Source organism: Pituophis catenifer, unplaced genomic scaffold (assembly GCF_029215685.1).
Source record: "Pituophis catenifer annectens isolate HBS135680 unplaced genomic scaffold, rPitCat1.0.hap2 SCAF_1, whole genome shotgun sequence".
Taxonomy (NCBI): Eukaryota; Metazoa; Chordata; class Lepidosauria; order Squamata; family Colubridae; genus Pituophis; species Pituophis catenifer.
This window is the reverse complement of record NW_027256881.1, coordinates 114034559-114049476: the sequence shown is the minus strand read 5'-3', so window position 1 is coordinate 114049476 and position 14918 is coordinate 114034559. Positions and strand designations below refer to the sequence as shown.

The window sequence follows — 14918 nt, the reverse complement described above, 5'->3', positions numbered from 1 at the left end:
TTGAAATATAGCCCAATATTGTTTTCTCTGCTGACAGCAAAGCTGGATTAATTACCCTTTTCTTAGTCAGGTAAGAGTACAAACTTGAATGCTAATATTTAGCAATTAAATATTTTGCATAATTTGCATAAAGGCATAAATAATCAGAAGGACGAATTTTCAGTTCACCAGCACTATTCCCTCCAGAAGTTGCAAAGGGAAAGGTTATTGCAATATGTACTCAAACCTTGTTTTGGGATCTGACTGTAAAACAGCAAAATTATATCCATTAGGATCTGTTGTAATACTGACTGCTCTATGCACAAAAGCAAGTTTCTCAAGTTGTATTCGTTCATATGTATTGTTTGCATCATAGGATGAGATATCACTCGAAGAATTCTGAAGATTTGACACCATATCTGTAAAATAAAGAAAAAATTAATTAGGTGATCAGCAGAGGAACATAAATATTTTTGAGTAATTTTACTGATTACACCTATGCTAAAAGTTTATAGATTCAAATTTCTATTAAGAATCATATCTAGTTTGCTTTCTAAATTGTTCTTGAAATCAGGCCCAAAACAACAAGGGGACTTGGCTTGCTATCAGTTTCCTCTCTGGGCTTCTAAATTTTTACCCATAGTTTAGCAAACTGAGGATTTCTAAAACTTTCAAAGGATCTTAAGAGTAAGAGTATAGATAGACAATAATGATTCTTTTTTTTTTCTTTAAGGGTTCTTAGATCTGACGGCTACATTCTTTTCACCCAAAGACACTGCTTCCGCTGAGATTTTTCATCACGTTGGATTTTATTTACATATTTATTTATTTAAGCAAGATACAATTATTTAAGTACTAAGCACTTGTTAGCTTTAAGCACAAGACAAGCAGGCTCCATCTTAGGCTTCTCTAGGGTCTGCAGCTCACACCAACTCAGACATAGCGGGCACCTTCCCATTACCAGAATGTAAACATCTTTAGTCCACATTTGTGAATGAGGCAAGGCTCTTGCTCATCTGCACTACGAAATATCTCTTCAGAATTCTTTAGGTGATATCTCATTTTATGATGCAAACCATGCATATGAACGAATACAACTTGAGAAACTTGCTTTTGTGCACAGAGCAGTCAGTAACACAACAGATCCTAATGGATGTAATTTTGTTGTTTTAGATCCCAATCCCTCTCTCTACGCAAGAAAATGGAAAACTGTTTAAATGTTTTAAATTTAATTAATCTTGCAGCAGAACTGGAAGAGGAAATAGAGAAGCTTGGTACTATGGCTAGGAAAAGAAAGAACCAGCAGAGTTCTCAGCCTAATGGAGGCTGAAATCTGAAAGAAGATGGAAAAAGCTGGAAAAAGCAGAGCAGAGAATTTTGCTTCAGGAATCTATTTTTCTCTAAGGAAAAAGATAAACAAGTCGAGCAAGAAAATTTCATTAGAAATTTGATATTTATCTGTCTACGTGGTATTAGTTAAGCTTCATTGCTGTGTCTTGTGCTTATTTTTCCTGTGGAAGTAGGATGTGTATCTCATTATTCCTATCAAAGGCTATATCCAAGATTTGGGGTGGGGGTTCTTTATTAACTTCTTATGAACTAAAAGATACCCTTTAAGCAGTTTCTATTTCAATCTTACTAATTGTAGCAGACCACTGCCATCCTGTGGAAAGGCTAGAACACTGCATAAAACCTGCACCACTATAGCCTCATATGAGAGACCATTGAAAATAAATGGAAAAAAGGACTAACTTTCAGGTTTAACACACAGAAATTTATTTTAAAGGTTTTTCTAATATAAATAATATTATTGAAAGGTTTATCCTCCTTAAATTATTATCTTTCACTGCATTTTTGCCAACTATCTTAAAATTTTATTATTTTTTACATTTTTTTAAATAAACCCTCATGACTTCAAAGAAAATATTCTTAATTTGCCAGGAATAAATTGAATAATTCCTAATATGAGCACTTTACCAGATGAAGAAAATGCTGAATCTAACCTTCATCTACTATATCCGTGGCTGCTTTGGAAATAAAATGTATTACTGTGACATCACAAATGCAGCTGATTTTTCAAAACCTTAACATCAAACTCAGTAATGCACAACTTCACTTTTTTATCAAATCCAAGGACTACGGGCAGTTTTCACTTAATAAAGGGTTGTGGTTGTAAATCAAGGACTACCTATATAATGCCTGGCTAAATAGAGAGATTCCAGTATATCTGGTTTAAGCAGTTGAGGTGATTAGAGTATTAAATAAATATGCTGCATTTGGTTTTCTTTGTTTTGTAAGTACAAGATACATTAACTGAAAGCAAACAGGAAGAAAAAAGAAAAAGCTTTTCCAAGCATACAAATTTGATTGGCTAATTTTCTGGAGCAACAAAGGAAAGTATTAACAGGTGAAAGACATATCAGAGACATATGCATATATTAGAGTACATATCTTGTTTTTTAAAATATCTCAAAATATTTAGAACCAACCTAAATATGCTTAGTAGGGAAAAAATCAATCGTCTATAGCATAATTGTAGTTTAAAAGATATGTTGGTTTATGACATCATGTCAACTGAAATTCTAGGGCAAGGGTCCCCAACCAGCAGGCTACAGCCCACTACCAGGCCATAAGCTGTTCCTACCGCTCGTGTTGAACCATCTCCCCTCCCCCCTGCTGGTCCGCAAAGCCAGAAAAGTTGAGGAACTACATTCTGGAGTTATTCCCCTAGGATTGTTATCACAAAATGGGCAGCTGTATAAGTGTGTGTGTGTGTGTGTACACACACACATACACACATTGGTAAAGTAATAACATTTTAATAATAAGCACATATTCCATCAGTTTTATATATACATCTATACTATTTCAATACACTAGATGGCACTAACCAGTCAGATTCCTTCTGCTCTACTGTATAATATTGTCTCAGCTGTCAGCAGTCCTACTTACCTCAGTAAAATTGCCATTATATGATGTAATTTTTAATTTTGTGTCTGTACACATAAAGTTCAGAAATAATTACAGGTAGTCCTTGATTTACGACCACAACTGAGAACAAAATTTCTGTGGTTAAATGAGACATTTGTTAAGTGAGTTTTGCCCCATTTTACAACTTTTCTTGCCACATTTGTTAAGTGAATCACCACAGTCAATAAGTTAGTAACACGGTTGTTAAGTGAATCTGGATTCCCCATTGACTTCTTTTGTCAAAAGGTCGCAAAAGTCGATGACATGACCCCGGGACACTGCAACTGTCATAAATGTGAGTCGGTTGCCAAGCATCCTAATGTAAATCACATGACCATAGGGATGCTGCAATGTTCATAAGTGTGAAAAATGATCATAAGTCACTTTTTCCGTGCCGCTGTAACTTCAAACGGTCACTAAGTGAATGGTTGTAAGTTGAAGACTACCTGTATGAGTGAAATTAAATGTTATTTTTTTCACTGAGGGAATTGCTTCTGTTAGGTAAACATAAAACTGCAATTTGCCACTTTCGCTGCAACTTTCTCATGTGCTCCCAAAACCTTCTCAGCACAGAGAAAGGACAAACCAGACTATAAAGGCAGACAAATGCTGACTGCAGGGGAAAAGGAATGGGATGCGTGCCTATTCTTTTCATTTCATATCCAGGAGGTACATGCTAATACATATCCAAAAATGATTAAATTTTAAGGCTTCAGTTTTGTCAAAAGGTTAACTGACCTCTCTTTTCTGAATGTCTGTTCCCATCCATCCATTTTCCCTTAAAAGCTTCACCATCCTGTGTAACAAACATAATTTCATTCCTATTTAGAAAAACATCAGACATATACACTTGGCGGCCATAGATCCATCGACACTGCTTCATTGGACTGTTGGCAGATTTCCAGCACAACACCTAAAACATAACATTAAAAAAGAGGGAAAGAAAAATAGGTCTACATTAGTGGCACTCTATATCTTCATTCTCCACTTATTATAGCAATAGCAATAGCACTTAGACTTATATACCGTTTTACAGTGCTTTACAGTCCTCTCTAAGTGGTTTACAGAATCAGCATATTGCCCCCAACAATCTGGGTCCTCATTTTACCAACCTCAGAGGGATGGAAGGCTGAGCCAACCTTGAATCTGGTGGGATTTGAACTGCCAAACTGCAGGCAGTCAGCAGTCAGCAGAAGTAGCCTGCAGTACTGCACTTTAACCACTGCGCCACCAAGGCTCTGTACTTATTTTCTGTACTGAGAAGTCAATAGAGCCATTCTGGCTTCAGAAACTTAACTATCTCTATGACTCTATTGATGCAACTATACATAATTGTTAACCAATTCAAAAAGGAAATTTTCAGTGTTAGAAAGGGGGAAAGGAGGGGGCAAAATACAATAAGCATACTTATTGTATGCTGTCCAGATGCAGCAATGGAGGGGGAGAGGAAGAGACAACTTACTCTTCCAGCTTGATCCAGTGCAAGAATATAAATCCTCAGACCTCCGTTTTCTTTAAGATGTTGAGGATTCACCCTGTAATCCAAATGGCCTCCGCTTACGAGAACCTTTTTTAGGTTAAGTTGCCTAAACAAGGACACAAAAGAATTTATGCCGACATAAACAAGAATAAGAACAGAAAAAGAAATCTCACTTGGCAATTTAAAAAGTGTGTTATTAATGAAAAAACTGCAGTATTGACATAGCCCAATGACTAAACAAAGAGAACATGATACAGTAACCTTTCTTACTAAAAGAACATCACATCTGTACAATAAGCCAATGTGACATTTTGTCCTATTCTGTTGCTAACATTTTGCTTCACAAATCATGCAATACCTACCACACAACTATTTTTTTTTAAAAAAATATTGTGCATCAATAAAAACAACACAGACTATTGACTGCAAGATAGTATCTGAAAGTATCACTTGAAATGCAAAAGAAAAATACGACGGTAACATTCAAAATTTCCTTACAACTCACAGCAAGAGTTAAAAAGTGCACTGGCTTAAAATCCTTAACCTTGGAGACAACTGGAAAGTTAAAATAGTTAAAATCTAGATAAGGCCATTCTGGGTTGAAATATCAATGTAAACACAATAAATCATTTTAACAAACCATAATCCTTTCAGCTTTCTTTATACTCAATAAATCAAACTGACTCTACAAGTTGCATAATTAAATTGTAAAGATTACTGACAAGAATGCATGCAAAGTTGCTTGGGCACCTGAAAAGAGAAAGTTAAGCATTATTTTTAAGAAAACATTCTAGTTGCAGATTCAAGTAAGCTGAAAAGAATTTGATGATGATGATTCAAATGATAGTTAGAATCTAGGCAATCAAAATTTGAGAAATCCAAAAATCCATATATAGTAGTATCAAGTTATAATTTTAAAAGATCATAGATTTGCATTTAAACATTTATAGAAATTCCATTTTTGCAGTAACTTACGCTAAACAAAATACAATTTACATTCACTACACTATCAGCATTTGGAGTAACATGCTGGAGCTGTATTCCAAAAAACAAGGCCTAGAAAAAGCTGGGTTTTTTATATTGAAATTTCACTAAAATTAAATACTGATTACATGCAGTTGACAATGTGATATTACATTGCATACAAAAAATGGGTACCACACATTCTTCAGGCAGAATTGATCCAATCAGCCAGCCTGTTACAGGAAAAGCCTGTAACTATTATCAGGTGAGGTGGGCCAAAACTCAAGAAGGACCAAGTCTCATCCAAATTTCATTCCAGAAGATGTTCAAAATTAAGTTTGGTGTTTGGATATTGACTGATGACTTCTTGATTTCAATGTACTATTATGACCTTTGGATTATTACTTCATTTTTACATTTATTTTAATGCTGTTTACCATGGATGTTTACCATATTTTTTGGAATATAAGACACACCTTCCCCCCCCCAAAAGAGGGTGAAAATTTGGGTACATCTTATACACCAAATGTAACCCCGCCCACTCGCACCCTTCGGCCTCCGTGCGTCCCCTCAAACGGAGAGCCTCTCAAACAGCCTCCAAAAGCTCCGTTTGCAAAGGAGCTTCTCTTTGCAAAGGCAGCCTATCAAATGGAGCTTTTGGAAGGTAAAAAAATGAGGCGCAGAGGCGAAAATGGCAACCCAGAACAGCTGTTACCTTGTCGGACCGGTTCCGCATTTCCCCTGCTGTACTCATTGGAGCGCCCTGCGACAATCAGCTGCATTTTTGAAGCTGTGTATTTACCCCAATGAGGCGCGTGCGAGTGTAGCGCGCACGCTCACAACCAGCAAACCTGTTACTAAAGTTCACCTCTGGGAACAGCTGATTGGGGGTATTCCGGGAAGCCGATCCAGCTGTCAATCAGCTGCTCGTGCTGAATCAGGCTAACGTGCTGAAGCTGACCAGGCTGTTTGCTAAGGATGCTAGCCAGATGAATACCGATGGATGCTGGTAGGCAGAGGCAGAATTTTTTTTTCTCATTTTCCTCCCCCAAAACTAAGATGCATCTTATACTCCAGAGTGTCTTATACTCCAAAAAATATGGTATATTTCAATTTACCATGGACATTTTATAGGTATACAGCATTGAAAGTCTTATGGGATTTGGTGGTATACTAGCTGACTGACTGGTGACTAATAAGATGAAAAAATGAATATAGGCATATATTTCCACTTAATTCTCTTAAGAACACACTTAAGAACACAGACTCTCTCTGCAAACAATGCTGCATACTAACTATCAAATAAATTTCAATAAGCCCAACATCATTCTGTCACAGCTACCGTCACAAGCCAAATAAGTAGAATTTCATGTGTAAATAAAAGGTGACTAATTAGAGGGGGTTAGTCTCCAGAAAAATGCATCAGGCTGCTTGCCTGCCAGCTATCACATGGCTACCCAAAACCAAATCAGTCTTTGGCCAAAATTATTGCCCCACCTCTGCAATAGAATTTTGAAACTAAAAGCAGCAGAATTATTTATATCTGATTTACATTTTAATTCTAGGGGCATCATAATTCACTTTTATTGGGCAAAATTACATTATTATTATTACAATATTAATTTGTAGCACTTTAAAAACTAAAAAAAGGTGCTATAATAAAATATTGTAAGTGGCCCCCATTTCATTGCTTTAACAGACTAACATAGGTACTATTCAGAAAATGTTAAATATGGGGTTTTTTTCACTAAAGTTCATTCTCTGGGAAAAAATGTTCAAAACTTGAATATTTTTAAAGGATTTCTATGTTTACAAACTAGATTTGCTTTATATTGTCTTGTGTTCCTGCAGTACTATACTAAAAAAAAATAGATTGCATCCAGGCCAGCTCTACGTGCAAAAGCCTATTTCACACAACTGGCAGAACAGTCTAGACAAAGACTTGTACAACTATACAATGGAGCAAGCAATATTAATTCTTCCACATGCAATCTCCTGCATCACTACTCAAATAGCCTAGAATTAGATGACAGCAATATTGGTATGCTCAAAACAGAAGATTTTGCAAAAAAAAAAAAAAACCCAAAAAACCCCCAACAACCACAGCCTTTCAATCTGTTGACATAGTTTTAAAAAAATCAGGAAGAGCAGCTTAGACAATTCTCTGGAAAAAAAAAACCACTCACTTGGAAGCAATCTTCTTGCACTGATAGTCACTAAGCAAATAGATGTCTCCTTTTTCAGTAACACAAACTGTGGCACCATCACTTGCAGTGACAAAGGACATATTGATGTCCTTATGATGTAGAGCAGAGACTTGGCGAGGAGAAGTTACACACTTCTCTCCATTAGGATCTAGCAAGTATCCTACAATGTAAGAGAATACCCTAAATGTCAAGTTTTCCAGATCTAGAATTATTTGGCATTTAAGCACAATTCTTTTCTTATTAAGAAAGGCAGAAATAAGTATTTTCCATTCACCCACTTGCACTTGCCTGGAGGATCAAAAAAATAATTGTAAACATATGCCAATATATGAAGCAGCCTTATACTGATTTAGTCCAGTATCCCACCACACTCAGCACTTTTTTATTCTGATCAGTAACAATGTTCCAGGATCTTCTTGCCAAAGAACAGATCTTTTGTAATGAAACCACATTAAAAGAGAACACTGGAAAAAGTTACAGATTACAGCATGGAAAGAAGGTCACAAAATCTGATTATTATATGAATAATTGCACAACATTCTGTTTAGCATATCACTAAAAGCCAACCTTATAGGGAGTATCCAACTATATGAAAACATTTTACAAACAAAACTTTACCCCTAATACAATTAATATGTATACCTTTACTTGGAACACATTTATCTGAAAGGGTCTTAAAACTATGTAATTTCATACAGCGTCATAATGCAACCTTTTACCAGTCTGAATCCATTGCTAAATTTACAGATTACACTCACATACTCTTTCAAGGATCCTTGTAAATGTTTCTAAAATTTGTACCCATGTTTCCTTGATTATGTAGCTCCTAAATTGATACATATTTGAGTTCAGTTTCATTTAATTACAAAATTCTGTGTTTTCCACATTAAAGGTATTTACATTCTTAATATTAAGCTTGGAGGAATTCTTTTAGTTTCTTAGAATAATCCTTCCTTTTGTGAGGGTGGGCAGGAACATTCATTGCATAGACAAGATATATAGAGAGAAGGCTAGAAAGTAAAGGAAATCCAATAGCTAAGAGAAAAACTGCAATAGGAAAAATCAACAACTTCCCAAGGGCATAGTTAGCTTTAACCATTAACAGCACTACTTCAAATACATGTCAACTTTGGTATCTCATTATGGTACCGCAAGTAGATTGTAAAAAATTTAGTAACATTTAAGACCCAAAACATCAAATGTTTTTTATTCCCTCTCACCTAATTGTCCACCATTCAGTCCCATTGTATAGACTGCTTCTTTGGTCCATAATACTGAATGGAATCTCCCTGCAGCCACACCAATCACTGTCCTTCCCTTAAGATTTTTTGCTTGTATCTGTTTTAAAAAAGCCCACAGACATACATACAGGTGTCATAAATCAAATCAGTTTAGCCCTGAATCTAAAGAACAGGAAAACAACAGAATTCAACAAAGACATTTTAATTCATAAATTAAAAAATAAGAAACATATATTATTTAATCAGCCATTGCAAAAGAGATGATGAACACTGCCATAGTGACACCACAATTCTGAAATTCCCTTCTCAGGGAAAGTTGCCAAGCGATCTCTTTTTAGTTTTAGATGTCAGAGAGAAACATTTTTCATCCAGCAGGCTTGGACACCTTTCAGTTATTTCGAAGAACTCTTAATTGCTAAAGAGCTTTTTAAGAGTTTGCAATATTCCCTTAGATTGCTATGTTCTTTAATATTTTATTGTTGTCATCTGTTTGGCTCATGTTTAGATTAAAAGCACCAAGAATGATGTTAATCATAATAAAATGCTTGTTTAATAGACTTCTGCAAAGCACTCAAAACAAAGGCTCAGGGCAGCCTTCAAAGCATCTTTCCCCTACTATCTTTGTGTCCTTATTTGCATGCATGTAGTCACTTCATTTGCCTGTCAGATCCAGCAGAAGTGCTATTTGTGCATGCACACACATGCAAAAGCAATCAGGGAAAACTTTGAAATAGCCATATCAAGCCTAGCCTTCTGGATGATTCTTTAATTTTTTTCATTTAATATTACATGTTTATTCTCCTTTATTTTTTATTAATTAAAGGCAGTTTACATACCTAATATATACCTGAGCCGTGGTGGTGCAGTGGTTAGAATATAGTGTTGCAGGCTAATTCTGCTGACTGCCAATTACCAGCAGTTTGGCAGTTCAAATCTCACCAGGCTCAAGGTTGACTCAGCCTTCTGAGGTTGGTAAAATGAGGACCCAGATTGTTGGGGGCATTATGCTGACACTACAAACCGCTTAGAGAGGGCTGTAAAGCACTGTGAAGCAGTATATAAGTCTAAGTGCTATTGTTAATGTTCCTTCTTCCTATATTCCCTACAATAATAATCCTGCGAGTGATTGACTCAGTCACCCAGACAGTTGACAGATCTAAAGGAGGACTAATACATGGCCTTCTGCTTTCTAACTCAGCACCTTAATCACAACCCCGGTGTCCTGTGGCCACATGATCACCATTCATGATCTTCACAGCCAGTTTCCAACAAAAAATGTCAATTGGAAAGCCAGCAGGAAGTGTAAAGTTGCAAGTCTCAGTGACATAACATCACACTTACTGTATTTTTCGGAGTATAAGACGCACCGGAATAGAAGAAAAGGGGCGTTGGTCTTACCTGAGACGCACCTTCTCGTTGGGTGGAGACAGCAGCCAGGATGGGGTGTGGTCATCTGTTAGGCCGATAGACTGAGCCCATCAAATTTGCTAAGTCCCGCCCTTGTTACCGGGCAAACCCAGCTTTTGGCGAGGACAAGAAGACAGGCTCGGCGTGTGGGACACCAAGAACATGGTAGAGAAAGAGGAGACAGGTAAGAAAACCAAAAAGGGCCAGACTGGCGAAAGAGAGGGAGGGTCTGGCTGCTGTCTCCACCCAACGAGAAGGTGCGTCTCAGGTAAGACCAACGCCCCTTCTCCATTGTGGGTGGAGACAGCAGCCAGGATGGGACATGCCAAAGATTCACGTCCCTACAGTTGGGTGGGACCAGTCTGGTCCGAAGTACCCCCCCCAGACACAACTCGTTGTAATACTCTACGACCAAAGGCGGCATCTGCTGAAGCAAATTTGTCAATCTTATAGTGTTGAATAAATGGAGAAGGCGATGTCCATGTAGCCGCTCTGCATATTTCGAGCAATGAGGCCTGAGTAGCCCAGGCTGCCGATGTCGCAGCGCTGCGGGTAGAATGTGCCGTCAATCGAGATGGTCTCGGGAGAGATCGTAACTCGTATGCTTTGGATATCGTCTGTCGGATCCACCTGCCAATGGTCGATGAAGACACCTTGGAGCCCAAGGACACTGGTAAGAAAGAGACAAATAGGGCCTCCGCTTTACGGAAATCCGCCGTCCGCTTAATATAGATCCGTAGGGCCCGTCGGACATCCAAGGAGTGCCACCGTCGTTCAAGTCCGTGGTTTGGATGAGGACAAAAGTTGGGCAGGATAAGTTCCTGCATACGATGGAAGGTGGTATTCACTTTAGGTACAAAGGTTGGGTCCAAGCGGAGAACCACACGGTCGGCATGGAACACACACAGGTCCTCCCGAATTGAAAGAGCGGCTAATTCAGAAATGCGTCGGGCTGAGGTGATTGCAACCAAAAAGGCGACTTTGCACGTCAAAAGGCGAAGGCTCGTCGTGCGTAAAGGCTCGTATGGAGCTGACGTAAGGGAATTTAGAACAACCGAAAGGTCCCAAGTTGGATATCTGTGCAACACAGGAGGGGAAAGGTTTGTAGCCCCTCGCAGAAATCGGCGGATTAAAGGGTGTTGTGACAAAGACGATAATGACCCAACCGTAAGGACCGATGAAATTGCCGCCACCTGTCTCCGCAATGTGTTGGGGGACAGCCCTTTGCGAAGACCTTCCGTTAAGAAGACAAGAATATTTACGATGGAAGCCTGGAGAGGGCAAACCCCTGCCTGATCACACCAGGCACAGAATGACTTCCAAGTGGCCGAATAAATCCGGTCCGTGGACGGCCTTCGCGACGCTTGAATAATGGAAATCACGTCTGCAGGAACGTTGACCGTCCCAAGCGCATGCCGCTCAATCGCCAAGCGGTCAGACGGAGCCACTGCAGGTCCGGGTGCGTTAAGGTCCCTTGGGTTAAAGCGTCCTGCGGTTGAGGCAGTTGCCAAGGTTGGTCTATCGACAAAGACACGAGGTCCGCAAACCAAGGTCTGCGTGGCCAATGTGGAGCCACCAGAATGACTTCCGCCTGTTCCATCAACAACTTGCGAACTACCCGGGGAAGCAGAGAAACTGGAGGAAAGGCGTATAGGAGCCCTGGGGGCCACGGGCAGCGGAGAGCATCGACGGCCTCTGCCTGAGCCGACGGGAACCGTGAGATGAATCGCGGTAGCTGGGCATTGATCGACGTGGCAAAAAGGTCGATCACCGGCATCCCGAAACGCATCGTGATCTGATGGAAGAGCCGAGGACTGAGACGCCACTCCGCATGGTCCAGCCGCTGACGGCTGAGCCAGTCGGCTTGTAGATTGGTGACACCGGAGATGTGTTCTGCCCGCAACGAAGCCAGATGGATTTCCGACCAGAGACCCAACCGTAACGCTTCCGACATCAGAGAGGGAGATCGAGTGCCTCCCTGACGGTTGACATGGGCCTTTGCGGTGGTATTGTCCGTGAGGACCAGAACGTGGGAGTTGGACACAAGATGATGAAAGGCCCGAAGTGCCAGGTAGATCGCACGTAGTTCCAACCAGTTGATGGAGCGATGGGATTCGACGGCAGTCCAGACACCTTGAGCCAGGTGGCCCCGACAATGAGCACCCCAGCCCTGGAGACTGGCGTCCGTTGTCACCACCAATCTCTGCGGATCAAAGAAAACACAACCTCGAGAAAGTGCCGGAGACCGCCACCACCGTAAGGACCTAATTACCTTCCTAGGGACAGAAACCTTCACGGGAGAGGTACCTCTACCCGCTTTCTGCAGAGGCAACAGGAACCACTGAAGTTCCCTCGAGTGCAACTGGGCCCAAGGAACTATTGAAATGGCCGAAATCATCTTGCCCAGGAGTTGTGACAGAATCAAGGGAGAGGAGGATGCAGCTCGTTCAACTCTGGAGACAAGGGATCTTAAACTCTCCTGTCTCTCGCGCGAAAGGAAAACTCTCCCCTCAATGGAATCTATCAGGGCCCCCAAGTGAACCAGATTAGTAGAAGGGACTAACTGGCTTTTCTCCAAATTAACTGAGAACCCATGGGCAGCGAGGGCATGGAGGGTGAATTGGAGATTGGAGGCAGCTTGTTGGGGAGTAGAAGACAAAATCAGAATATCGTCTAGATAGCATTGTAGACGAATAGACTTAGCCCTAAGGGAAGCTGCCAGGGCAGCTAGTACCTTGGTAAAGGTACGGGGAGCCGAGGAAAGGCCAAAGGGCATGGCCCGATACTGAAAATGGCGCCCTCCGTAACAGAACCTAAGAAACTTCCTATGGGAGGGACGGATGGGGATGTGGAGGTAGGCCTCAGTGAGGTCTATAGAAGAGAGGAGATCGCCCCTCCTGACACCGTCTAGGATAGATTTTAGGGAGTGCATTTTAAACTTCCGGTATAAGACATACCGGTTGAGACGCTTGAGGTCCAGAATGGGTCTCCACCCCCCCGAGGACTTGGGAACGAGGAAGACACGGGAGTAAAATCCCGTGCCGCATTCACTGACGGGCACCGGCTGAATCGCCCTGATAGATAGAAGGTGCTCAACCGCCGAATCCATAAGGGATCGTTTCTGGAAGTCATTAGAAAGCGGACAGCGTACAAAGGACCTCGGAGGAGGGGAAAGGAATTCAATGGCCAACCCAGATCTTAAAGTGGCCAGGACCCATTTATCTGATGTGGAGCCCTCCCAAACAGGGGCGAAGAGAGCCAATCTGCCCCCTATGGGAGGGTCCGGGATGCACTTAGCGACGGCGCCCGGAAAAACGACCTCCTCCCCCTCGAAAGGGCCGTTTGGTCGCAAAGGTCCTACCTCTGGAAGGTCTGTCTTGACCGCCCCGTTGTCTAGGTTGGAAATTCCCCTGTGACCTAGGAAGGGAAGGGGAGAAAGCAGAGCCGTCATACGGGCGAGATTGGGGGCGAGGAGTGTAAGGTCGGAACCTGGAATCCCCCCTGCGAAAGACAACCGGCAGGAATTTCTTCTTGTCCTTTGTCTCGGAAAGGAAGGGGTCCAAAGAATCCCCGAAAAGCTTGGAGCCCGTGAAAGGAACAGACGCCAGGCGCCATTTATGCCTGGCGTCGGCCTGCCAATGGCGCAACCAAACTAATCGACGTGCAGTAACCGAAGACGCTAGAGACTTGGCCGCAAAACGAGCGGCGTTCAAAGTAGCGTCCGCCGAGAACTGTGTGGCAGCAATAATCTTGTGTAAATCCTGTCGTACTCGCACGTCCTCCATCGGTAACGAGTCTTGTAAATGTTGAAGCCATAAGAGAGTCGTCCGATTAAAAAAGGAGGCAGTAGAAGCTGCTCGGATGGCCCATGAAGCCCCTTGGTGAGCTCGTTGAAGTACGTGTTCCGCCCGGCGCTCCTCCGGACGAAGGCCTTCCTCGGGGTCACCGGGAACCGCTGAGTGAGGTAAGAGGGCCGCCACGGGAGCATCCACAGACGGGACCTGAAGAAGAGAATCTAGATCCGGAGCGATACTGAAGTTTCGTCGATCCGCAGCCGTAGTCGTTGGAGCAGAGCCCGGTGAAGACCATTGCTTCTTGATAACATCGAGAAACAAAGGAGGAGTAGAAATGGTATCCACGGTCCTAGCTGGTTCGGCGAAGAGAGGGCTTAAATGCCCCCTAGATGCAGAATCAGAAGCCGGTAGCGGTGAAGGGGAGCTAAGCTGCGCCGTAGCAATGGCCTTATGCAGCAGGGATTTGAACAAGGCCTGGGGAAAAATACCCGTAAAGGCGGGCTGTTCAGGAGGTAGGTCATCATCCTCCGAGAGTTCCAGGTCATGAGGTTCATCAGCTGCATGCGAGGGAGATCTGCTGGCCATAGAAGACACGGGTGAGTCAGGGGCGTCGATGGACAAAGCATCATCCAGATCCCCATCCCCTCGAGAATGGGAGACTACAGAACGCACCGAAGCCGGTCCGCCGGCGGACTGAAAATGTGAGGCCAACGACTGTTGGACTGCTGCAGCGATCATCTGTTGTATCTGTTCCGTGGAAGGGAAAGTGTGATGTTGTGTCCCAGTTGGAACGGCCTCACTAGCAGGTCGAGCTGGGGATGTTTCCGGAGGAGGAACAGAGGTCGTTGGTGCGGCCGAGCCCCACAGCTCCGTCGTT

General features: G+C 41.9%; 1 protein-coding gene across 7 annotated transcripts in view; it reads right to left on the bottom strand.

The window, feature by feature from the left end:
- The window catches only part of IBTK (inhibitor of Bruton tyrosine kinase), a 51817-nt gene that overhangs the window by 21141 nt on the left and 15758 nt on the right, over positions 1–14918 (bottom strand). For all 7 annotated transcript variants that reach the window (XM_070932878.1, XM_070932879.1, XM_070932882.1 and 4 more), the window contains 5 exons: positions 8820–8937; positions 7579–7759; positions 4412–4535; positions 3688–3862; positions 227–398 (listed from right to left, as the gene is read on the bottom strand). In XM_070932878.1, coding sequence (XP_070788979.1) covers positions 227–398; positions 3688–3862; positions 4412–4535; positions 7579–7759; positions 8820–8937 — 770 coding nt within the window. The remainder of the gene's footprint in view (positions 1–226; positions 399–3687; positions 3863–4411; positions 4536–7578; positions 7760–8819; positions 8938–14918) is intronic.